Below are 25490 nucleotides of genomic sequence, written 5' to 3'. Positions count from 1 at the left end.
TTTTAATCATTGATGCTCACATCCTTATCACCCACTAGGTGTCACTGCAGACCCACAGCCCAAATCATCTTTGGATAGAAATAACTGGAAACCATATGTGCATTGAGCAATTTGTGTTTTTTCATTGAAATGCACTAAATGTCAAGTGAGACACATGAGCTTGTACAGAGGTACAAAATAATAAACACATTCTGCCAAAACAAGTCAATAACCTTGCGATGGAGTTCTACTGTCAACTATAGTTATCAAAAATACATATTTTTAAAAGACTAACATAGATTTTATTTAAGGGGGAAAAAACCGTAAAACTTCACACTACTCCCTTGTCTCATACAGAGTGATCCACAAGTACTAAATGTTCAATTATTTTTAGTATTCGGGGGCTGAATTTGCCTTTAAACCACATTTTTAAAAGTTTAATAAATATTACTGTAATACCTAAGCTACTTTAGAAAATATTACCTTTAATCACCCAAAATAATTCATATTCTATTTCTAAGTCAGAATTATTCAAAGTAGCAGGTTTCTCAAATATCTCACTACATGTTAATATTGCTAGCCTAATTCAAGTTACAGCTTAACATGAATAGCTGCAGTATTGATTTAAAAGTATTCACAAATTCAGATATTTAACCAATTCACACCAGCCTTTGTCCAAATTACTTGAATTTATAAAGGCTTTCTAAATTTTTAAATTTGATTATCCTTTTCCTGAACTAGAAACTATTGTTTTCTTCAGCATATGTCATATAATCATAGAACTAGAAGGGATCCTAAAAATCTTCTAGTCCAACTTTCATTTTATTGATGAGAAAACTGAATCATAAGAGGTTAAATGACTGGTACAAGGTTAAAAAGTAGGTAGTAGCAGTATCAACCAGGACAAGTACCTTCTTCACACCACCACAGAGCCTTAAGTGAATCTACCTAAAACCTCTCTATGGTTCCTAATAGATGATGGAAAGATGCACCTAGACTGACAATTAAAAAAAAAATTTTCCACACAACGGTAAGTCACACGCAAATAGTAGTATGTGGAAGATTCCTTCCACATCCACAACTGTAGCTACTTGTTATTTCAGAAGGTGGCAGCTGCCATTTTCCTGGTAAAAGCTTATGGAAATTGAAGCAATTAGTATTTTTGTATGTTATACATATGCTTACCTCCAGCTTATTTTTCTGTGGCGAAAAAAAAGCAAACACAAAATAGAGAATCCAATTAATCTGAAGACTAATGTAACTTCATCTCTAATTAAGATACAGCAGTACCCTAATTAAAATCCCCTAGCAATGACAAACTGAACTTGGCTGTATTGTGGGAGAAAGGATGGAAAACGTAAATTATATATCAATGACAGGATCTTATTTAAATGTGTAATTAAAATCTCTACTTCTTAACGACATACTGGACCTAATTATGGATTTGCTCTCTACATTATTAATTCATATACTGATACATGTAAGAAAAGCCTAATATTGCCCAATCCAAATGACAGGAATCCAAGTTAAATAGGAGTTTAAAATTGTGTTATGTAGGTGTTGGACAATAAATGACAGTGGCTGTGGGTGTTTGCTGACAGCCCTGGGGAATGTGCTTATACTACCTAGACAAGTATGTACACAGGAAAGAAGAGCTTTCCTTTTAAAAAGTGAATACACATCTCTCTACACAAGTGGTTCTCTCATCAAAAATCCAGTTCACAGAAAGTCTTGGGAACCAAAAGCTTAATCATAAAAGGACTTCCAGAGGAAAAAAGGAAAGAATAGGTCATTTCCAATTACATTTTTCTAAATCATAAAAATTTCTAAATCAATAAAATTTACAGATGGATCAGCTCAGAAAAACAACAGCTCCTCTTGGATCCTAACATTAGAGGTAAAAACTGGGGAACATTTCCTAGAAGACACAAGATTAAGATGTACTGAGAAGTGTCTGAAGAGAATCAATTCCAGCTTCCACAAAATACTTAAAAACTAATAGCTAGAACTTCCCCCTAGCCTACCAGCAGAGCAGGTCACTTGTTAATCTGGACTATATAGATGAATTTCAGAAGATCTATGAACCCCTTGCAATTACACTCACAATTCTGTTTATGGAATGAGAAATTTCCTGAAGTCAATCTGTAGCTTTCAGCTGATTCATAAAAGGATCCAAGAACCAAAAAAGATTAAGAGCTGCTCCTCTATCTGAGCAACAGAAATAAGACAGCCACTGATGACCCTCAGCTATTTAATACACAGTAAAAATGTGGACAGCTTTCACAACCTCAAGAAAAGACATTCAAAAGATAAACAATAAGCAGTAAATATACTTAAATTTTTTACTAAAAACAAGTATTTTTACTGGAAGCAAACAGATCAAATCAAATACCTTTATGAAAATCTAAAACAATGTTTAAATATTCCCTCCTGCCTAAACCTAAGAGGATTTTCTGATCTACCATGCCACAAATTCCTACAAGAATGCACCTCTATAGAAGGAAATGCGGCCTAAGCCCTTTGTAAAGAACTCCACAGCAAACTAACATTACTGTTCAAATCTACTGTTTTTATTGTGTTTAAGTAAGCAGTGGTATGTATGTCATCTTTTTAAATGTTTCTTTTGGGAAGATCTTATAGAAAATGGCACCTTGAAACTTCCAACTCTATGTCCCAAAAATTATCTTTCAAGAATCTGATGAAATTTCTTAAAGAAACTCTTAAAAATGAAGATAATATACCTGGCCTAAATCAAAACAGTCTGAAAAATGGATGTGTCCCAGTGGAAAGCCTCAAGTCTTTTCAAGTTTATCAGAAATGCCATTATACACCACCGTACTGTAAGTCAAGGAGGATGGATATCCAAAGGTATCATTTGTTGATAGTTCCTGATGGTCTCAGGTATATCCTACAATCACTGGTTACCATGCAACATTTCTTGTAGATAAATGGTATTCATGTGATAAGCTGCCATCCAACTTGGATATCTCTGAGCATTCCAATAATATGAATGAGAAGCGGCAGCATAATATTCTTGCCATGCCCTGTAGTAAGCTCTCCAGTACTCCTCATAATCCTGATAGGTATCAGAAAAACTCAGATGTGTTTCCCTATGACAGTCATACCAACCATCTTCCTGGGCTTCAGTCTGCAATCTAAAGGAAGACCGCCTAGGTAGGTTTCTCCGGCTCTGCTTAGCTCTCTGGCTAGCCCCCTCTTTATGTCTTGTCTTGATCTGGATTCCAGATGATTCTTGATATTCCTCTGGATTGGGGGTGTCACTTCCATTTGGAGGTTGTTCCAAAGAAATATGATCATCCATAGGAGTAGATTCAGAGTCTTTCAGCTGATTATCAGAAGAGCCTTCCAAGTATGACTTATTTCCTTTGCTCTGGGAAGAGGTTCTTGAGCTGTAAGAATCACTGTCACTCTCAGAGTCTCCAGATTGGCTACTACTTGCCAATATGGGGACTCTCTGTTCAGTAACTTTATTTCTCACAAAACCATTTTGAGGATTCACAGTCTGATCCCCAGGACCTGTGTAGTGCCTGATGATTTCCACAGGTTTCTCTAACCCCTCTTTAATATAATGTTCATAATCCTCTACCAATTCAGCAAAAGTCAATGTGTATGGCTGATGGATTTTAAAGGAAGACAGACAAGGAATTTGGGGCAGTGACACAGGTAAAGCTTCTTTGACCTGGTGCTGACTGTTGGTGGAGTTTTCAACAGGGGTCTGAACAGAATTCTTCATTTTTTGCTCTTCAGATTGCCTGTCACAGCCCACTTCTTTTGGTGGCATTGCTTTTTCTATGATTCCACACTCGGAGTGGCTTTTCAGAGGAAGCTTTTGTTTGGTATTATTTTTTGACTTGACTGATAGTCCAGATACAGAAGTATTTCTAGAGGACGCCATGTGGTCACCATGAGCTTTCTGAATTTGAAGGGTTCTCTCTATTTTCTGAATTTGCTTTTTTAGGGGTTGGTTAGGTACACTTGCTATGCCATATGTATGCACAGCAGCTTTAACCTCCACATCCCAATCCACACATTCTTCCATCAGACCAGAAGGAATGGGATCTACATAAAAAAGAAGACAAATGTATTAAAATTCTCAAGCTACTCTAGACCATTGTTTTCTGAATGATTTCATCAAGTTTTCTATGATCAAATACATTTACGAAACAAAATATGCAAATATACTAAGATGTTTAATAGATATATTAATATTTTTAAAGACTGAAGCAATCCCGTAATAAAGAAATCTGCCTAAGAAATACATAAGACCCATCCCATACTCACAAGCACTATCTCCCCTCACCCTCACTAGAAAAAGAGCTTACTCTAGGAATAATGTACAAGTCTGCTGCAATTCTCCCATCTTTTCTCTCCTCCCTCTCCACAGCCCCTCCCCTTTATCTCAATACTTCTGACAGCAAAACAAGATATCAGAAAATGGATTGTGCTCCCCAAAGCTTATTGACTACAAAATATTACAACTGCAATGCTGTACACCCAACTAAATCTGTCACCCAATACTCCAACAGGGAGAAATCACTGCCCTTAACAATAGAGAGAAAACCTCTATAGGGGAAAAAAACTAGATGACTATGAAAAGATCTGGTGACTATGAAAATTAGAAATAACATTTCTAATTTTTAAAGAATTTGCTAGCTTCAACCCCCTAAATTTTCTATTCCATCCAGGTGTGACAATTTGCTTCCAGCACTCAGAACTTTCAAAGTGTGATCAATTTTTGTCTTAGGCAGACAAGATATATCAAGCCCCTGCTTTACAAAGATCTTGCCTGTTGTTGCTATTTATGCTCCATGTTATCTATAAATCCAACAGGTCTGGAAACTTCAATGAAGTCTCTTGATCCTTTGCTGAACAGATTCTATGATTAAAACTCTCATTACTACTCAGCTGATATCCCTTGCTTGCCTAGTCCTGTAATACAGGCCAATTTCCCTCCTAGTTCTGCCCCAGGAAACTCATCTGAACACCTGTTGTTACACAAGCTCCCAGTCCAATATAGACCTAACAGCATGAATATCATTTTCTCATGATTTCAGGGCCCTGTTAACATTACATAAAGATCCAAATATATCATTTTCCAGTATCCAAAGGCAATTTTTATCACTAGATGCTATGATACTGAATCCTACAAAAAGTCTTAACCCTCTTCTACCAATTTTCAATTTTTTTCCCATATTAGACTACGAATAGACTTATATACAGAAAGAATTGACAGTTTTAGAACTGACATAGAGCCTAAAGACCATTTACTCTAAAGTACTTTGCAAATCAGGACTCTAAGCTCAGAGCAATTACAGAGATTTGTAAAAGATCATAAAATGAGTTATTACTAACCCGATCTACTAGAATACATAGAACTCCCAGATCTGTGCTTAATCTAGCTTTGTAAAATAATTAAATACAAAATCGGTAAAATACTAAATTATATTTATTCAATAATTAAATATCCCATATTCTACAAAGTCATGTATATACTATATGTGTATTTTTCCTTTTTTTTTTCTTTTGAGACTGAGTCTCGCACTTTCGCCCAGGCTGGAGTGCAATGGCGGATCTCAGCTCACTGCAAGCTCCGCCTCCCGGGTTCATGCCATTCTTCCACCTCAGCCTTCCAAGTAGCTGGGACTACAGGCACCTGCCACCATGCCCGGCTAATTTTTGTATTTTTAGTAGAGACAGGCTTCACCGTGTTAGCCAGGATGGTCTTGATCTCCTGACGTTGTGATCCACCTGCCTCAGCCTCCCAAAGTGCTGGGATTACAGGCGTGACCTATATGTGTATTTTTCTATACAGACATACATCTATATATGAATATACACTATTTATAATGCACATTTTCTGTATAACATGCACATCAAACATGCCATATTTCCACTCAAGGGTTTTTTAGAATTTTTTTGTTTTTAAGAGATCATTAATAGTTTCAAACATACACTGTTTCCAATATGGCACTTAAAAAGAAGCAGAACGAATGACTGAACTGAAATCAAAAGAAAACATTTCACTCCAATTTTTCAAAATAGTATTCAAATTAAAGATGCTGTTCCTTCCACATGGTGACAAAGGAGAATATGGCAAGAATTACGTTCACGGCAATTTAAAAGAGGTAAAATATTCCCCCTTGTATCAAAGAATAAAATCAAATTGCAAAGCCACTAACTAATAAAGCTAATATGCTAATATAGCTCTCATTTTTCTTTCTTTCTTTCTTTTTTTTTTTTTTTTTTTTGAGACAGAGTTTCACTCTTGTTGCCCAGGCTGGAGTGCAATAGCTTGATCTCGGCTTACTGCAACCTCCACCTCCTGGGTTCAAGCAATTCTCCTGCTCAGCCTCCCAAGTAGTTGGGATTACAGGCATCTGCTACCACGCCCAGCTAATTTTTGTATTTTTAGTAGAGAAGAGGTTTTACCATGTTGACCAAGCTGGTCTTGAACTCCTGACCTCAGGTGATCCACCCGTTCTGGCCTCCCAAAGTGCTGGGATTACAGGCATGAGCCATTGCGCCCAGCCAGCTCTCATTTTTCATGTGCCAGTGGTTAGCTTGCACTCCCCTCCCTACTACTTACTAGTTGTAACACCTTTACTTACTCTCTCTATGCCTAAATATCCTCATCTACAAAACAATCGCACACACCTCACAGGAGTATGGTGAGAAGTAAATGAGTTAATGTACATACAGGACTGGGAACGGTACCCAGCACATCATAAGCACTCTGTGTTAGCTATTATTAATATTTTTATTATGCTTATCACCACTATAATTATTTTGACAGCAAAATGAAACAGATGAATGTACCTGGTAAAGGGAGAAGGTTGATATTACATTTCTGGGCAATTCTCATCATCACATTTTCTTCCTCTCCCCGGCAACAGTAGGTCACTGTCAGTCCCAATGTACCTATAGCAGAGAGAATGTTAGGTAGTAAATCATTTTCACAAAAATAATATTCAAAGCCCACCTGTCACATTACAGATCCCACCCCTTAAAGTAAGCACTCAAACTTGTTTTTTTTTTACCAAAACGGCCAGCTCTCCCAATCCGATGCATGTATGTCTCCCAATCCAATGGTACATCCAGATTTACAACCAGATTCACCTTCTCAGCATCAATCCCACGAGAAGTCTTAAAGAAGATAGCAATTATTTGTTTGCATTAACTGTATGGCATAGCTACCAATGCATATTATAGTCTTCCAGCATATTATATTCTTCCAGTTTAACCAAGAGCCAAATTAAGAACAGAATATTGAGGAGCAGAGGAAAAGGAAGTTCATTCCTAATGACTAATTTCAAGGACAAAGATCAACATATTAAAGACATTTTTAAGAAAGTATTTTCCTCAGCACCGGAAAGATAATTATCTTCTGGTATTCTTGTTAGATACACCTACATAAAATAATAGATGATATCTGTACATCTGATAATAGAACATATGTCAAGATGGATTAGTCACCCAAACTGAATAGGAAATTTACCAAATCTGTGGAAATGAGGACTCTGCAATGAAACTGCTTCAGTTTAGCCATAGCATCAAGACGCTGATTCTGATTCATATTGCCTAAAAGGATCCCAAAAGAAAGTCACATAAAAACAACTAAGCTAATACATATTTATCAAATCCACAAAAAGTAAAAAACGTAAGACCCAGTCTTAACACTTTTAATACACCAACCACAGTTAATTCTGTCCTTCTGTGCAAATCTAGGTTAAGATCCAAAGTTAAAGTCTTTTAAAATATGGTTTAGGCAATCAACTTGAAATTCAAAAATCCATCTTAAATAGTGATCAAGCCATGCCTGAATATATAACATTCTTTTGCAAAGTTACATATGAAGTATAAGTAGCAATTCTTAGGAAAAGACAAATGCTTTAATCAGCTGTTTATAATTTGGTATTAAAGTGTGATCTATAGTTAAAATATTGGTTCATTAGAAAATAGTCTCCCCAGTATCTTATGATATACCATAACTAAACAAGCTCATGCCAACAGGTTAAAAACTAAGCTGACACCAAACAAAATCCTAAAAAGGACCTCACTGATCAAAAAATCCTTTGACTCTTTCATTCTTATTATGCCAGCAATAACCATTTAACTTTGCGGCAAGAACTCAATCACTTTTGCCTTCCACAAAACCATAAAACAGTCAATTCAGTTAGCAATCTCCAGCATTTTAACAATGATTACTTAAAAAAAAAAAAAATTCTAAAGAAAAAATATTTTTATATTAACACAGACAAACTTGGTTTTATAGAATTATTTGTGGCTGTGAGAGATTCTAATAAAATTACGTCTCTCTGAACACTAGTTTTCTAACTTTTTACTATATACCAAGTTACTCCTTAAAAACAGAATGATATTGACATATCAAATTCCAATGAAAAATAAGCCTGAAAATTCCTTTACTCTAAAAGATACAAGATAATTTCACACTCTCAAGACAACTCATGAAGTGGTATTTCTTCTTCCTGACTTTGGAGGCTTCAAGTCAGTATACTAAATAAAGATTAAAGTTAAGAGATGAACTTACCTGAAATGCACTCAGCAGGAAAGCCTTTAGAAGAAAGGATATCAGCCAAATGTTGTGCTCTATGAAATGTAACACAAATGGTTACAAATTTACAAATATTGCCCCATGACTATCATTTTATTTCACAAGTTCCCCAGATGACCTTTTAAGTTACATTACCTGCTGTGCAAATTAGAAAAGACTAAAGCTTGATTAAATGGAATTCTGCTGAACAGTTCCTGTAAATGCTGAGTCTTTTCCTCAAAAACCTTATGTGCCAAAGGGTATGAATTGACAATTTTGTAATATTGCTTCAAACCTACAAAGAAGAGCTATCAGTTAAAACATATATGCTAATGGTAACCAATAAACAGCAAGAGACAACTAGGCAAGGGAAAGCTCCAGAATATCACAAACAAACCAATAATATAAGTACCTAAAAGCTATACATACCTATGAGACTTGGATCACTGGAATTCAGTCTTACAAAAGTGGGATCTCTCATGTACTTTGTCAAAGCATTAGCCAAAAATTCGGGGTAAGTAGCTGATACTGCCAGCATCTGTTTACTGGCAGGCAAGGAAGAATAAATCCAACTACAAAATAAAAACAGACACCATGTAAAGTATTCAGACAATAATCACCACTTGGAAAAGCTATAGATAGATACTTTGGGACACTGTTTTAACAGTCAAGTGAGTTATTTTCCTTACTTTATTTGCTCCTGGAAGCTGCCTTCTTCTAAAAGCTTATCTGCTTCATCAAGAATAAAGAGGCGTATACTGCCTGGGTTCAAGTAGTCAAGTTCTATGAGTTGCTTAATTCTGCCTAATTTTCAAAAAAAAAAAAAATTGAAATATTTATGATGTACCAAATTTGTGTAAATCTCAGTCAATGTTACTCTACTTATTCACAGGTTGTTCTGCTGAATTTCCTGATTCAACTCTCATTATGCATGTACACACTAAACCACAAATTAGAAATCTGGGGCCCTGATCTTGCCTAAACTCGTTGTTGTCCCCTCACGTTTCATCACCAGTAAATAAGCACCACTTCTATCAAAAGACCTAAAGCACTGAATGCAAGATTCTGATTCTGAGTGATTCACAACCAAATATAATAGGGAAGCCAAAGAATAATCCCAATCCATGGCTTAGAAGGGCCTCCTGAAAGTCATTTCATTTCTCCTCTTCTCAAAAGTCTATCCCATGTCTTCTCAAACATACTTAGGAATGCGGATTTCATAAATTCCACTGGTAAACCAGTCATGTGCCTAAATCTCACTGGTCTAATGCTCTTAATTATTTCTAATCAAAATAATTATCACAGTTATCAAAGACTCCCATATATCTTTATTGTTATATTAAAAGTATGTAGTTCCTTAAAAGCCCTGGTTACCAACAGGCATTGTTATCTTACCAGGAGATCCAACAGCAATATGACACTTTTTAAGTCTGGTTTTGTCTTGTGATAATGGGGTTCCTCCAATAAAGACATGACACTCTAAGCCTTCCATTTTGATTCCAATGGCTGTAATAACAGAATGTATCTGTACAGCAATTTCTCTTGTAGGGGCCAAGATCAAAATCTAAAAAAAAAACAAAGTATACTTTTGAGTCAGAGAAATAAATACATAGGGGACTGGTATATTCATTACATGACACACTATATTTCATTTAAATGATCATTTCAAACGAGTTTTTATTGATAAGGTAAGATACAGTTATCCCTTGGTATCCACAGGGGATTGGTTCCAGGAAGCCCCCAGATACCAAAACTGGCAGATGCTCAAGTCTGTTATATAAAACTGCATATATCTGTATGTTACCTATGTACATCCTGCCACATATTTTAAACCATCTCTAGATTACTTATAATACCTAATACAATTTAAATGCTATGTAAATGGTTACACTGTAGTTTTGTTTATATCTTTTTATTGTTGTATTATTTTTTATAGTTCCCCCACCCCGCCCCTGAGTATTTTTGATCCACAGTTGGCTGCATCAGCTGATACAGAACCTGAAGACAGGGAGGGCTGACTGTATTCCATTTATTCATTCATTCAACAAATATTAAGTAAGAACCTACTCTGTGCTAGGCAACATACTAGTTTCTGGGGAATCAACAGTTAACAGTATGAAGTCTTTGCCCTCACAGTAGTTTCATTCTTGGATAAGAATATATACAATAAACAAAAATAAGTAATGACAGGTAATGAAAAGTATCATAAAAAATCAAACAGGGAAAGGGAGTCATTTTAAATGAGGTGATCATGAACCCTCCTCTAAGGAGGTAACACTTGAGCAGAGACCTACATGTACGGCATAGAGTAGAACTGGCTATATGACACCTGGGGAAGCGTTTTCACCAACAGGAAACAACAAATGCAAAGGCCATAAGATGGCAGTGTTCTTGGTGTGTTTGAGGAAGAAAAAGAAGGCCTACGTGACAGAATTTGGGGGAAAGTAAAGGAGGTCAGAGATCTAGCTCCAGGGACTAGATCACAAAAGGCCTTGAGAGCCACGGTAAAAACTTTGCAATGTAACTACTGGAGAAGGAGAAAACAAAACTTTGCTCTTAACTACAAAAAGAAAAAATTGATTAAAAAAAAAGACTAGGAGAAAATATGCCAAAACTGTTAATAGCAGTTTCTCTCTAGGTAGTGAAATTACAGATTTTGTTTTCTGGTACTTCCTAATTTTCCTGAACTTTCCCTATTTCTAAAAATGAATATGTATTACTTTGATACACACACACAAAATAATATAACTGTGATAATCCAAAGATCTGAAATTAAAAATATGAATTTGCCAGGCATGGTGGCTCACACCTGTGATCCCAGCATGTTGCGAGGCTTGAGGCAGGTAGATTACCTGAGGTCAGGAGTTCAAGACCAGCCTGGCTAACATGGCAAAACCCCGTCTCTACCAAAATTACAAAAAAATTAGCCAGGCATGTGGTACGCACAATTGTAATCCCAGCTACTCGGGAGGCTGAGGCAGGAGAATCACTTGAACCTGGGAGGCAGAAGTTGCAGTGAGCCAAGATTGTGCCACTGCACACTCCAGCCTGGGCAACAGAGTGAGACTCAGAAAAAAGAATTTATGAAACTTTTCCAGGATTTTAGCATTTTATCTGTTGGCAAATTATCAGAAGCCAAAACCTCAAATACATCTTAGTCTACAATTAGACTAGCTCAGGTTCTTGGGAAGTAGGAGGATTTCCAATGTGCAACATCACTTAGGATTTGGCAGATATAAGATGGACTCAAAAAGCTTCCCAGGTGATGAACATGGATATCTGGGTTAAAAACCACTGTTGAAGACTCATCATCAGATATACCAATGCCTGAGAACTTGAAATACAGTCTGCCATAACAATTAAACTACAAAGTAAGGTTATGAGAATCACATCTAATTCATCTTTGAATCCCCAATGCCTGACATACTGTTCATACGTAATATGGGCTCAACAAATCTTTGTTGAAGAAATGATCCCCAAACCCAAATTTCCTGCTAATTTGGGTAGGGCAATCTTAGAAACACTCTAAGACAACCTAGAAGATGGGAGATCAATATGATACATTTACAGAGCTTTAAGAACCACCTGCATACCGGGTGTGGTGCCTCATGCCTATAATCCCAGTACTTTGGGAGGCAAATGTGGGAAGACTGCTTGAACCCAGGAGTTCGAGGCCGGTCTGTGCAACACTGAAGAGACCCCCATCTCTACAAAAAATACAAAAAGTAGCCAGGTGTGGTGGCACACACCTGTAGTCTCAACTACTTAGGAAGATGAGGTGGAAGGATCACTGGAGCCCAGGAGTTCAAGGTTGCAGTGAGTGATGATCCGCCACTGCACTCCAGCCTAAGTGACAGAGCCATACCCTCTCAAAAAACAAAAACAAACCCTGCAGTTATCAGCAATAGCCAGAGCACTACATTACCATGAATCAAGTCAAATGTTAAGTCTCACATTAGTAAGTAAAAGAATCCCTGTCTGTATCACCAAGTAGTGAGAAAACTGACACATATGGTAGCTTTATTCTATTTAAATAAGGTACGCATAGAAAATTCCAAAGTTCACCACCACCACCACTTAACTCAATCATTCATCAAATTCACTTCTAGCTCTGAGGGGCTACTGGTATTTCATCTGACATGTGGTAAAGTCCACGTAACACATCCTCCTCTGGTCCTCTGAGCTAACTCACCTGGGTACTTAAGTTTTTAAGAACAAGAGAGTCCAAAGCTATGGTGGAGAACACACAGGTTTTCCCAGTGCCAGATTTAGCTTGAACAATTAAATCTGCGAAGAAAAAAAAAAAATTATCACTAGCCAGTACTCACGGAAGCAGCTTAGGGGCTCGCATGGAATCAGAGAACTAGAAGGGTCTCCTGAGATTCTCCCAGTTGGCACCTTCATTTTTACTTGATTCTCAAAAACGTAAGAGAACACGCCTAGTCCCTGACCGTTTACCGTTTGTCTTCTCAAACTTAGAATCACCTGTCAGTGCTAAAAAAGGTCTTAATCATCTTCAAGTTCAATAGTGCACCTTAGTTTTACAAATAAGTTAACTGAGCGTACCACCTAGCCCCAGGCCGGGCCCTGCTCCGGGAGCCGACCGAGGGCTCTTCCCGAGCTGCAGTGAGGACCTGGCCGCCGCCGCCCCTCAGTACCCCTTCTCCCGCCCCGACCCCCGACCTCTCCCGGGCCCCCGCTCTCACCGAGCCCGCAGCGCCCCAGCGGGATGGCCTTGAGCTGCACGGGCGAGGGCCTCTCGAAGCCGGCCGCCCGCAGCCCCTCCAGCACCGACCGCGAAAGCAGCAGTGACTCGAAGTCGGCCGGCTCCGCCAACAGCACGTCCCCCGTGCGGGTCCGCGGGCTGCCGAGATCCTGAGCGGTCCGCAGGCTCCTGATAGGCCCGGGTGTTGGCTCTGGGGCCGGGACCTGCACGGCCACATGCTCAGCTGGCATAGCAGTCGCCACTGCAGCTACGGCTCCCAGGGCTTCAAACGCCGCCGCCATGGTAGCCGCACAGTCAGATCTCGCGGTGCTTGAGGAGAAGCGGGGATCCTGGGAGCGAGAAGAGGAAAAACTTTATTGGCAGTTTTCCCACGAAGACACTAACACGTCTGGCCTGGAAGTGGAGGAAAGAGACGGGAGTCGGAGGCTGAGAGACTAGGGAACACTACCCAGACACACAAAAAATGTGGCCTGAGGAAAGCAGCATGAGGGAGGAGAGGAAAGATGAGGCAACTGTTAAGTCGCTGCCTGGGGCCTGCAGAGGGCGCCGCGGGCCCGCGGTGGGGGCGCCGCCCCGCCTCTCGGCCCTCTTCTGGGCGGAGCCGCCAAGCCGTGCCCCCGGCGCCACCGCCCTCTCGGCGCTCTTTGTGATGTGTCCGGTGCGTCACGCCCCCGCCCCGTGCTTCCGTTTTCCGTTCCGCCAGCCTGTCTCGCTCCGCGGCCGCCTCTTCCCCAATACTACCCGCTCTGCACTCGCTGCTCCTCTGTGCTGGCAGAGTGCGCCCAGAGCGTAGCCGGACCCAAGGGTTTACTACGTTGGCTGCTGTGTCCGTCTGCTGTGCAACCCAATTTACCTCCGGACCCCCAGCCCCTAGCAAGTCCGTGGCGCACAGTAAACTCTGATAAAAGTACGTTGAATTGGAACCTGGAATCGGACTGACATTTTCCAAGTTCATATCCCCGCCTCAGATCTCCCTTTAGACTCTAGGCGTGTACATCCATCTGCCTCCATGCATCCATCTGCCTCCATGCATCCACCTCCGCAGCACCTCCCCTCGGATGCCTAATAGACTCTGAAATGTTACATGCCTTCTGTATTGCTCCTTCCCCCATCATTTCATGCGTAGGCGGCTAGCAGTCTCTGCCACTTTGCTGTGGACTTCTGCCCAAATATCACCTTTTCAAAGAGCTCTTCCTTTTAAAAGTCTTTTTTTTTTTTTTTTCTTTTTTTGAGACGGAGTCTCGCTCTGTCGCCCAGGCTGGAGTGCAGTGGCCGGATCGCAGCTCACTGCAAGCTCCGCCTCCCGGGTTTACGCCATTCTCCCGCCTCAGCCTCCCGAGTAGCTGGGACTACAGGCGCCCACCACCTCGCCCGGCTAGTTTTTTGTTTTGTATTTTTTAGTAGAGACGGGGTTTCACCGTGTTAGCCAGGATGGTCTCGATCTGCTGACCTCGTGATCCGCCTGTCTCGGCCTCCCAAAGTGCTAGGATTACAGGCTTGAGCCACCGCGCCCGGCCTTAAAAGAAGTCTTGAACACCTAAGACAGCTCTGTCATCCTGTCTGCTCCCTGGCCTTTCCCAGCACTCTCTTGTTTTGTTTTGCTTTATTTTTTCTTTCTGATACTTATAACTACCTGAAATTATATGTCTACTGCCTGTCTCCCACACTCTATGAGGACAAGGACCCATTTTGTCTTGTTCTCTGCATCCCTAGTGGGAAAAGCAATCTGACACATAGGAAATGTTCAATATTTATCAAATGATTGAGCTCCTATAACAAACTCTTAGTCATCATGCCAAATTTAAATATTTCTGGACCTCAGCCGTATTCATTATTCCAAACTTAGCTGTATGGGGTGGCTCGCACCTGTAATCCCAGCTTCTTGGGAGGCTGAGGTGGGAGGATCGCTTGAGGCCAGGAGTTGCCAGCCTGGGCAACATGAAGAGACCGTGTCTCAAATTCCTAAAAAGTAAACAATTTTTTTAAAATACAAAGAATACTAAAATATATTCTGCAACCAACCCCAACTTTGTCCATAGATTATAATACTGGTGATTGTCCCTACCCCCTTCACACACACACACACAGTGGTGGTCCAGATTCCATATGATAGAGGAGGGGCTTTGACATGGTAATACCATTGGAAGGTGGTCCTGACGGTTTTGCCTGGAAATTTACAAAATATTGAGAAAATGTCAACTATCCGTTTGAAGGAATGGCGACTGATGGAGGAGATGGCACTAAAGGTCCCAGCCTTCCTCTTAGTGCCCTCACCTCTTTTATCTGCCTAATCCCCAGACCCCAAACTTGGGAATTATTCTTGACTCCTTCCCCACTTTCTAACAATTTACTGAGCACAAGTAATTTTGCCTCCAAATATTTCATCCATTCTTCTTAAGTCTCCATAGCATCTGCCCTATTTTAGGTCCATGTATCATCCTAACTTGCAAAAACCTCCTGAATGGTCTCTCTGGCCAGAGTTTCTTCTCTATCCCAGCCATGTACCCCACAGGTGCTGCAGTGATCTTTCTTAAGTGGATATCTTAGGCTCTTTGGGTCCAGCTCCAGATCCTGCTCCTTTTGACACCCTTTTTTATTCCCCACCCCAGGGTCCCACAGCACACTATCAATAATTCCAGTCTGGCTCTTATGTTTTATTTGCTTGGTTACTTGTATGTGCCTCACACTAAATAAACTGTGAGCTTCTCAAGGACAGTAATTTTGTCATCCTAGGCCCTCCGGCCCAGCACCAAGCACCTGGTGGACCCAATAAACATTGAATGCTTGACACCTTCTTGCTCAAAAATCTCTGCTGGATCTCCATGCACATAGCAGTGGTTCTGTAGAACTCACACCAATCACCGCTGAAGAACCACAGGATTATCCCAAGAAAAGCAAAAAGACTGCATTTCCAGAAAACATTTATAGTTTTATAGGCATTCTGTTACTGCATTTGTTGTTTATGATGTTTTACAGACACAAATATTGCACTGCAATTTATTGGGAACCATGGTGAATAACACAAAAATTTTTTTCTCACTAGTCAAAAGTTATAACAGTGTTGTTGACCATAATTTTTAGTACTATAAAGACAAAACACAAAAGCAAGAGATCATTTAATAACTAGGTAAGGCGTGAGGATAACACATACAGAAATGGGCTAGACTGTGTCTGTCTCCCAGCCTCCCCCAGATAAATAACAGTGGGATCTCTGTCTCTTCTCTGGCAGAGCAGTCCACCTACCTCCTCCAACCAGACCAAACTAGCCCAAATGCTTAATTCTCCATGGCTTGTAACACTTCAATACCTTTGTATTTGCTGTTCCATCTACCTGGAGAGCCTTTCCGGGGAGCTAGAGGAGGAAGAGATTCATATGAACTGAAGAGGTGAGAGTGACAGACTCAGAATGGATGTTAAGATTCAAATTATCTCGTCCAATTATTTTGCACTGGAAGCTTCTGAACCCAGAGGAAAAGAAAACAGCAAAAAGAAGGCATAGTGTAAGGTGGCCCACCCTGGGTGTGAGGATCGGTGGGGGAATGTGGAAAGAAGGGAAGGAAACTTAAGGTTTTAAAGCCCCTTTTTCTCATTTGACCCTCAGAGCAACACAAGGTAGGCAATATTATTATTTGCATTCAATCTACAAAACATCTCTAATAATTCAACAAAAATTTTCTGAACACCTATAAATCAGCCAAGTGCTAGAGATACAAAATTAGAACAAAGTAAACAGAGCCTCTGCACTCAGGGAGACAGATGCACACAAACAGGTGGCTTCATTTGCTGTATAAAGTGCAGGGTGCTACTGAAGTCAGGGAGGTAACCAGATGTGGAGAGCCAAGAAAGACTTAGCAGTCAAGATTAGGTTTGATTGAAAGTAAGACCTCAAAATAGGAGGTTACCTCCCCAGGATAGAAGTTCATTTTGCCCTTGTAGAGAATTCTGGAAGCAGGACTGATAGCCCTGGTCCACAAAGATCCTAAGCACCCAGACTTCTGTCTTGGTCCCCAAACAGTTGCTCTAGTTCCAGTCGTCATGTTTGCATTGCAGCCAGCAGGAAGGAGGAAGACTCAAAATAGAAAGTAGAAATGGTAATGGTCATCATGCCAGCAGTCCTTTTAAGAAATGTTCTCAAAAGCTGCCACATTATCTGGCATTTCTTGGAAAGAAATTAGCCATAAAGTTATACCTTCTTGCAAAAAAAAAAGAAAAATCTGGGAAATGTCATTTTTCCAGACAATCACATGCCCAGCTATACACTGATTTGAGAGGAGGTCCATTACTATAGAGGAGGGGAGAAAGGACATTGGGGGCAACTAACAATCTCTGCCACATCTTCCTAGCATTAGTGAGAGCTACGGTAAGATCTGAAAAATGAATCAAAGTTGGCCTTGTGACAGAGGAGGGGAAAACGGAGGTCTGGAGGTGAGGACCACCATAGCACATTCTAAAAGAGCTTAGAATGCAAATGGGACGGCCGGGCGCGGTGGCTCAAGCCTGTAATCCCAGCACTTCGGGAGGCCGAGACGGGCGGATCACGAGGTCAGGAGATCGAGACCATCCTGGCTAATACGGTGAAACCCCGTCTCTTCTAAAAAAATACAAAAACTAGCCGGGCGAGGTGGTGGGCGCCTGTAGTCCCAGCTACTCCGGAGGCTGAGGCAGGAGAATGGCGTGAACCCGGGAGGCAGAGCTTGCAGTGAGCTGAGATCTGGCCACTGCACTCCAGCCTGGGCGGCAGAGCGAGACTCCGTCTCAAAAAAAAAAAAAAAAAAAAAAAAAAGAATGCAAATGGGACAGTAAGCTTTGATGAGGCAGGAGAATGAAGTGTAGGCCAGGCTAGTGTCTGGATTCTATCCTAAAAGCCTTCTGTGTGTCAGATGCCGAAGAAGATGCTGCCCTCAAATAACTCCTCAGAAGATTACTAATCTGCTCAAAGTCACAGAGCTCATAATTAGGATTGGAACTCAGATCTATTTGACAGCAAAGTCTAGGCCCTTTTTACCCTCTGTCCTAAAAGAGTTGACAGCCCAGCTAGGGAAATGACCAAGCATGAAATATGCAAGTAGCACAAGCTGGTGTAAAATCAGATGCATTACTGACATTTTTTCAGGGCCTTAGTTATTCAAAGTGTGGCTGTCATGTGGGAGAGAGTGAGAACTTCTGAGAAATTGAGGAAAACAGCTTTTGGTATTCAAAGAGCAATAGCTTTCTTCTCTATGTCCTTCTCCTCCACACCCCAAATCAAAGTTGCTTAAAGTATATATGGAAATATGAGAGAACAACTGCACATACAAGATCATCGTTTACCTAATTCCTGGAGTCCAGCACTTCTGCCAAGGCAGCAGCACCAAGAGACAAAGCTCAAGTCCTGTGAAGCAGTGGGGGCTGTTATCCTGAGCTTATCCTGAAGGATGAATAAGGCGTTCTTCAGGCAGTGGGAGTGGAAAGAGAGCTCACCAGGCAGATAAGTCTCAGAAAGATATTCTAGGCACAGAGAACAGTTTGTGTAGAGGCGTGGAAGCATGAAAGCCATAGTCATTTAGGGAAGTTAAGTCTTCTACTGTGAGTGGAGGCAGGTATGGCAGAAATGACCCGGACATGAGGATGCAGAGATATACTGGCCCTATAGTAAGGAGCACCTCATTTGCTACCGTAAGGAATATAAAATGAGTGTGTTATGCTCTTCCAAAGGTGGGTAGTGTTATTTAGCAGTAAAGAGAAATGCAATTGGAAATGTAACTTGGGGCTTGGGTAATGGCAAAGCCGAGCAGTGTGGATCCTCACTTGCAGACCTTGGAGCATCACCTAGGTTTGGGATCTAATATGAGACAAGTAATGGAAAGGCCCACAACACACACTGTTTCTCAGACCTAGCAGTTCCTAGGACTTTAGGTGTTGGTACACTGCTTTCCAAGTGCCAGTGCCATCCCTATGTATATGCTGCTTATCCAGCAAAGCACAACTGAGATTTTGCTTCCTAGTTGCTTTGCCTGGCCACAGATACTTTCATTGTTATATTCTTGAGCCATCTGTTTAGTGAACTGGCACCATCTATAAACTTATGTTGTATCAAGTTTATCAAGAAACAACTTCTGCCCTTCTGGATAGAATGTATTATTTCATGACCCTGCCCAATCCTAGCTGGCTACCTCCCAACATGGAAAATACCCGTGTTTTACATGTGTCCCATGGCTTATGGGGTGACTAGCCTCAGAAATTAGGAAAGAGGGAGAAGTAGCAAAAGCCTGAGCCCATGCCCACTGCACAGCCACCCCCAACCACGGGGATTTGCCTCACTGGCTTTTGGAAGAGAACCCCAGGTGATCCTCCCTCAGGCTTCAGACCAGATTCCTCTCTGCACAAGGCCCACGTTGATTAATTGTCCCATTTAACACCACTGCCTCAGTCTTTAGGGAGGAAGGTGGCATGTTTGCTCTTCTCCTTTTGAGAAAGGGGCTCAATTTATTCTTGTCCAGGCAGCATAATAAATAACCTGCCCCTTTTGGCAGGGAGTTTATTAGAGACTGATGGGACATTTAACAATAACTGGGGGCCTATGATTTATTAGGGAGGGAGGTTCATGGCATCTCTGAAGACTGGGAATGTGGAATTTAATTGATAAAGCGGCTGTCAGCCCCAATGAGATGCACTCAATAGAATATGCATTTGAGGGATCCTCTTTGGAGCTGTCAGGAAGGGTTTCTGCTAATCATATTCGGCTCCTGTGGATAGTGGTGTCTGCTGGATATCTGGGTGAGAGACAAATGGCAGGGAGGGGGACTCTGAAGGGGGCCCAGGGAGGGGTACACCTGTTAGTTGCCTGCTGACCAATGGAAGAATGTGGCACAAAGCAGCAAAAAGAAAAAGAATTTCTATCACCCTAAGTATGGGTTCCCCTTGGAGAGGCCTTTGTCTCTCCTCTGAGCTGCTTAGGAGAACAAGAGGTGCTGAGCACCCACTTCCTGAAAAGAGAGGGAAATGAAAGGGTTAAATGACAACAAAAGAGATTTGTTCTGGAATTCTGAGCTCTGCACCAGAGACTCCCCTGCCTTGGCTCACACACACACACACACACACACACACACACACACACACGCCAACACCCACAGCATAGTTACCTCACACCCACGCAGCCACCCCTGAGCCCCTGGCTCAGGTGGCATCTCCTCTTGTCACTGCAGCTTCCACACCAAGAACAGAGCCACAGAAGCTCAGATGGATGGGGCCTCGCCTTCCTGTTGTTGTGGTTGTCTCCCAGCTCCGGAGACCCCAGAATCCAGGCTGAGAACCTGGAAATAAATGCTCATGGTCTGGAGTACATAGAGCATGCAGCTATCTTACTTCTCTACCCACCCTCCACCCCACTTTTCTGACAATAAGGGAGACTGGTTTTATCTCTGTGGGGCCATCAGTAATGGCACAGCTCTGTCCTCAGGCAGCCTTGAGCCTTTGCAAGGCAGCTTTGCTCACATTTTCTATTCCCCCCACCCTTTGGGCTGTTGCTCAGCCTTAAACAAGGCCATGTAAGGCATGGAGAGGGGCTTTCTCAGGCCAGAGCCTGTTTCCCTCCTTTGATCCTCCCGCATCTATTCTTAGGTCCCAGGAGATTGGTCTGCCTCCTTGTTCCCTCCAGGGAGTGAAAGGGAGGGGGGAGGCAATAGCTAGGAAAGAAGAAGTAATTGTCACTGTCTAATCTGAATCTCGGTGGTGACACTGAGGGACCTCTGAGCAGGATGGATACAGCAACTGGTTTGATTAAATCAAACCTCTCCCACAACCTTGTTAAATTAAACTGACAGGCCCAGAGCAGATGAGGGAGAGCAGCAAGATCATCGCATCAGGTCAGGGGGAGGGGAGGCGAGGGTAGGATTGGTAAGAAGATCAGACAGAAGCAGAGCATCAGCCTGCCCTTTTTCTTATTTGCTGACTATAGATAGGAGCTAAGATTTATGGATGTGAGATGCTTAAGTACCTGTCTGAGCACAGACCATGGAAACTGACACAGAAGCAAACTGCTGCCTCCCAGTAGGCTTGGCAAATTCCTTTGGCAGGCAAGCCTCACATTTAGAACTGTGCTCTCAAGACATTTCAAAGGGCCTTTGCATACTTTACCTTCACAAGAAGGTAGCAGTGGGATTATCTGTCCCACTTTACAATTAGAGAAACTGAGGCATTAGAGATTACAGGGCCAATCTAGAGCCAGCCCAAGAACCCAGATTTCCTGCCTCCTGGTCCTGGTACATATTGCCTCCAACATTATGCCAGATGGCAGAATTTCCTAGGACTTAGTCCCTGGAGTGCCATCTTTTCTTCCACCCACTAGAAATGTAAACCACACAGCTTGCTTCATGGGCCGTCAGGAAAATGCTAATTCCCAACTGGCCTAGCGCAGCCCACCTGCAAGCACATGGCTCGCTTACAAGGTCACAAGGCCATTGTAACATCTTCATATCACTTTCCCACATGCCCAAGCCCTTCCAAGTCATTTCTACTCTACCTAATTTATATTTCATGGAACAGGGAGAGGTGGGAGAGATGTCGTTAGCAACACAGAAACAGCAGTAGTAGAAGGATAACACTGATACCCTGCTGGCTTCCTCACCTGTCACCCAGTTCTTCACTTGCCAAAGCTAATTTTCCACTCACCAGTGGGTGAGAGCTCATTTCAGACTGTCTGAAACACACACACACACACACACACACTCACACACATATATGGATACACATTGTGAATAATGCCTCACCCAGGATCTCCTTGTTCTATTTCAGATGCCTTCAATGGTGTGTTTATTGACACACCCACCCCTTTCCCATCTCTTTTTCAATAGGGAGGATACTGGGATGGGGATGCTTGTAATGTGGTGCACACTGATTACCAGAGCACAGCTGAGATCCTGTTGGGCCCTGTCTCCTCCCAAGGCACACATCACATCCCAGGTGCACACCAGTAAATGATCAGATTCTGGACATAGGGAGCCAAGGACAGGGGAAGGAGGAGAGAGGAGCAGAATTGCAACCACTGTCGTCATGAAGGAAGCTGGGTGAGAGAGCTGGCACAAGGTGGCAACATTTGCATGAAAAGGACAAACAACTGGAGATACCACCGGGGGCATGCATAGACACACCAGTCATGCTCTTTCCCTACGGTTACCAGGCGGGGTTTGATCACTATGCATGACCTGAGAAAGACAGACAAACAGCAGACAGATAGACAGGTTGGAGGTACTTAAATAGACAAATACAACCAGCCTCCTAAGCTCATCCTGGTGTTATGATTGGCCACACCAAAACGTAACATCTCCAGTCTATCTGATATCATCGAACAGGTATCCTCTAAGGCAAGGAGTTGGATTCCCCTAGAACACCTGCCAAAGTGGAGTGGAAGGGAAGGACGTCTTGCCTGGGGGCAGTGGTCACTGGGCCTGGGTTTCTGTGCTGATTCTGCCCTTAGCAACCTGAGTGACCTAGGGCAAATCACTTAACATTTCTGTGCTACACTTTTCTGACTTGTAAAAACACATGCTTGGGTGGCAGATGCAGACTGTTAGCAATTTTAAAACTTTAGAGATCACAGAGGAGAAAACTGAGACCCAAAGAAGTTAAATTACTTGTCCAAAGCCACTTGATGAGGGAGTAGAATGACCGAGAGGATGTGGATTCTGGAACCAGGACCAGCGCCACATGATGGTTCCAGCACATCCCTCATGGTGCCCTCTGGTGATCTACTGTCTCCTCATCTCCCTTCCTCCTCTGCAGAATGGAGGAATAGCAGCACCTGCCTCCCAAGGTTTGGGAAGAATAAATGAGTAGCTGACACAAGGAAAGCCTCCAATATATGTTAGGCTATGCCTGTTTTTAGTGATGAACCAGAGGCTCATACCCACAAATCTTTTCTTCCAGTCTTTCTATGAGGCCACATGTCCTAATGAAGGTCCTTTTCAGCTCCCAAATTCTATGATTCTAAGTCGAAAAGATTAAGATGCAAGTTATTTCCAAAACCCTCCAGGCAGAAACACAAAAGCCTATTTGAGGGATTCGTTATTCACTTTCTATTGCCTCAGTCACTTTCTATGGATGATGATTCATGGAGAATAATCACAGCAGAGAAGATCTGTCCAATGCTTGGAGAGAAGGCAGTAAAGCCCAAACTCCTTCGCATGTTCAGCTCCTATTCTCCACTATGAGTCTTCACTTGTTAAGTGGCGGCAGTGTTTCTTGGCCTCGCTGCCTTTCTTCTCTGGGAATTTGAGGCCTTCTCTTGGTATAGACTGTTGCTAGTGCAGTCACTGCCCACCCAGCACTGCTCCTCAAAATGCCAACGAGAGGGTCCTGCCTCTCTGGCCAAGCAAAAGCCCTCACAGAAGCAGCTGTCGCCAATGGCACTGGCTCCTCTCAGGGTGTCCAGGCTGAAATGTTTAGCATGCCCCAAGTTGATGTCTAATCAGAGCTATGTGAATTCTCTGGTTCCTGAAAAACAGCAGAAGAGACTTAAGAGCTAGCCTGGTAGAAGCAAATATGCAGACAGCCAAACTTGAGATGTGACCTCTTTTTCCCCTCACCCCATGGTCTCAGGAGGAAAAGCAGGTGGCTTTTCTTTCCCTCTTGCTAACATGTCTCTCCCTGGCAAGCTGCCAACCACCGGTCCTTGCATTACAGCTAGCTAGTGGAGATGGCCAAGTGGTATGTGATAAAATGAGCCTTTGCTCTGAGTTCCAGGCCATGGTAAGGTTACAGAGCAGCCAGCACTGGGCCTCTGGAGTGTCAGATGTTGCAGAATGTCCCAGGAGAGTCCTGGGAATGAGCCATTTTCCTTCCTGCTACAGTTTGCATCCACCAGCATTAGTTTGCACAAATACCATATTTCCCTTAGCTGTGCCCTGGCATTCTTCACATGTTCTTCGTAGTTCAAAAATAGTTGCTTTTCCTGGCCCAGCATGGTGACTCACGCTTGTAATCCCAACACTTCAGGAGGCTGAGGTGAGCAGATTGCTTGAGCTCAGGAGTTCAAGACCAACCTGGGCAATATAGCGAAACCCTGTCTCTACAAAAAAAAAAAAAAAAAAAGAAAGAAAATTGCTGGCATGGTGGCATGTGCCTGTAGTCCCAGCTACTTTGGCGGCTTAGGTGGGAGGATCACCTAAGCCAGGGGAGGTCAAGCGTGCAGTGAGCCGTGATCACACCACTGCACTCCACGTGGTCGACAGAATGAGACCCTGTTTCATATATATATATATATATATGTGCATATACATATATATAAAATATATGTGTGTATGTGCTTCCTTTCCAGTAAATGTTTGCAAAATGGAAATACTTGCTTCCCAAGTAGCAATGAGATCTTTGCTTAGGCATCATAAGCACCAAGCCCATAGCTCCAAATTATTCCATATAGAAGTGAGTATCAGCCCACAGACTACTTGTTCATTATTTGGACAAATCTAATTTTGCACTTGAAAACTGTTCAGAGATAGCCTGGGAGCTATTCATACATGAAATTTACTCAAAATACCATACTGCTATTTCTTCTTCCATCACCTTCCTTCAGTCCCTCTCTAAGAGGTTTCAGCAACTCTATAATTGATAGCCTAATCTTGAAGCCCAGTGACTTTATAAGGAAGTAAAGGCTGTGAGAGTGGTGGTCTGAGTTAGCACTATGGGTAAAAGTACGAGGCGGACGGATCACGAGGTCAGGAGTTTGAGACCAGCCTGGCCAATATGGTAAAACCCTGTCTCTACTAAAAATACAAAAATTAGCCGGGCGTGGTGGCACACACCTGTAGTCCCAGCTACTCAGGAGGCGGAGGCAGGAGAATTGCTTGAACCCAGGAGGCGGAGGTTGCAGTGAGCCGAGATTGCGCCACTTACTCCAGCCTCGGTGACAGAGCGGGACTCTGTCTCCAAAAAAAAAAAAAAAAAGAAAGAAAGAAAGAAAAAGAAAAAAATGATGGCAATTCCGTGGATGTGGACCATCAGAACTCATTTCCTCAGTGGCTTTCATCATTTCAATAATCCACTTTAGGGCACCTCCCTCCTGCTTTCTGAAGAGTAGAATAGCTGAATTAGTGCTATGCTGAAAACCGGGAGACCACATTCCATCACTATACAGACGAACCTTTTTGGGTTGAGTCGCTCCATCTGTAAGAGAATGACAATCTTTGTTTGAAGACACCCAAAGTTCATGGAGCTTTTTATGACTACAGTCTTTGATTC

General features: G+C 42.2%; 1 protein-coding gene and 1 long non-coding RNA gene across 2 annotated transcripts; one reads left to right on the top strand and one right to left on the bottom strand.

Moving 5' to 3' along the window:
• Window positions 1–2307: 2307 nt before the first annotated feature.
• DDX20 (DEAD-box helicase 20) lies at window positions 2308–13917 on the bottom strand. Its single transcript, XM_010359071.2, has 11 exons — window positions 13258–13917; window positions 12744–12838; window positions 9947–10115; window positions 9241–9355; window positions 8981–9123; window positions 8708–8846; window positions 8549–8607; window positions 7496–7578; window positions 7038–7143; window positions 6817–6918; window positions 2308–4059 (listed from the first exon to the last, which is right to left on the bottom strand). Exons 1-11 carry the CDS (start codon window positions 13556–13558, stop codon window positions 2894–2896), a joined length of 2478 nt encoding a protein of 825 aa, XP_010357373.2. The 5' UTR covers window positions 13559–13917; the 3' UTR covers window positions 2308–2893.
• Window positions 13918–13983: 66 nt separating this feature from the next.
• Window positions 13984–24497, top strand: LOC104658930. Its single transcript, XR_747514.2, has 3 exons — window positions 13984–14184; window positions 16507–16663; window positions 22109–24497. It is a non-coding gene; the product is annotated as an uncharacterized LOC104658930 (long non-coding RNA).
• The last annotated feature ends 993 nt before the right edge of the window (window positions 24498–25490 follow it).

This window comes from Rhinopithecus roxellana, chromosome 8, assembly GCF_007565055.1.
Source record: "Rhinopithecus roxellana isolate Shanxi Qingling chromosome 8, ASM756505v1, whole genome shotgun sequence".
In the NCBI taxonomy this organism is placed as follows: domain Eukaryota; kingdom Metazoa; phylum Chordata; class Mammalia; order Primates; family Cercopithecidae; genus Rhinopithecus; species Rhinopithecus roxellana.
This window is presented reverse-complemented; position numbering and strand designations above follow the sequence as displayed.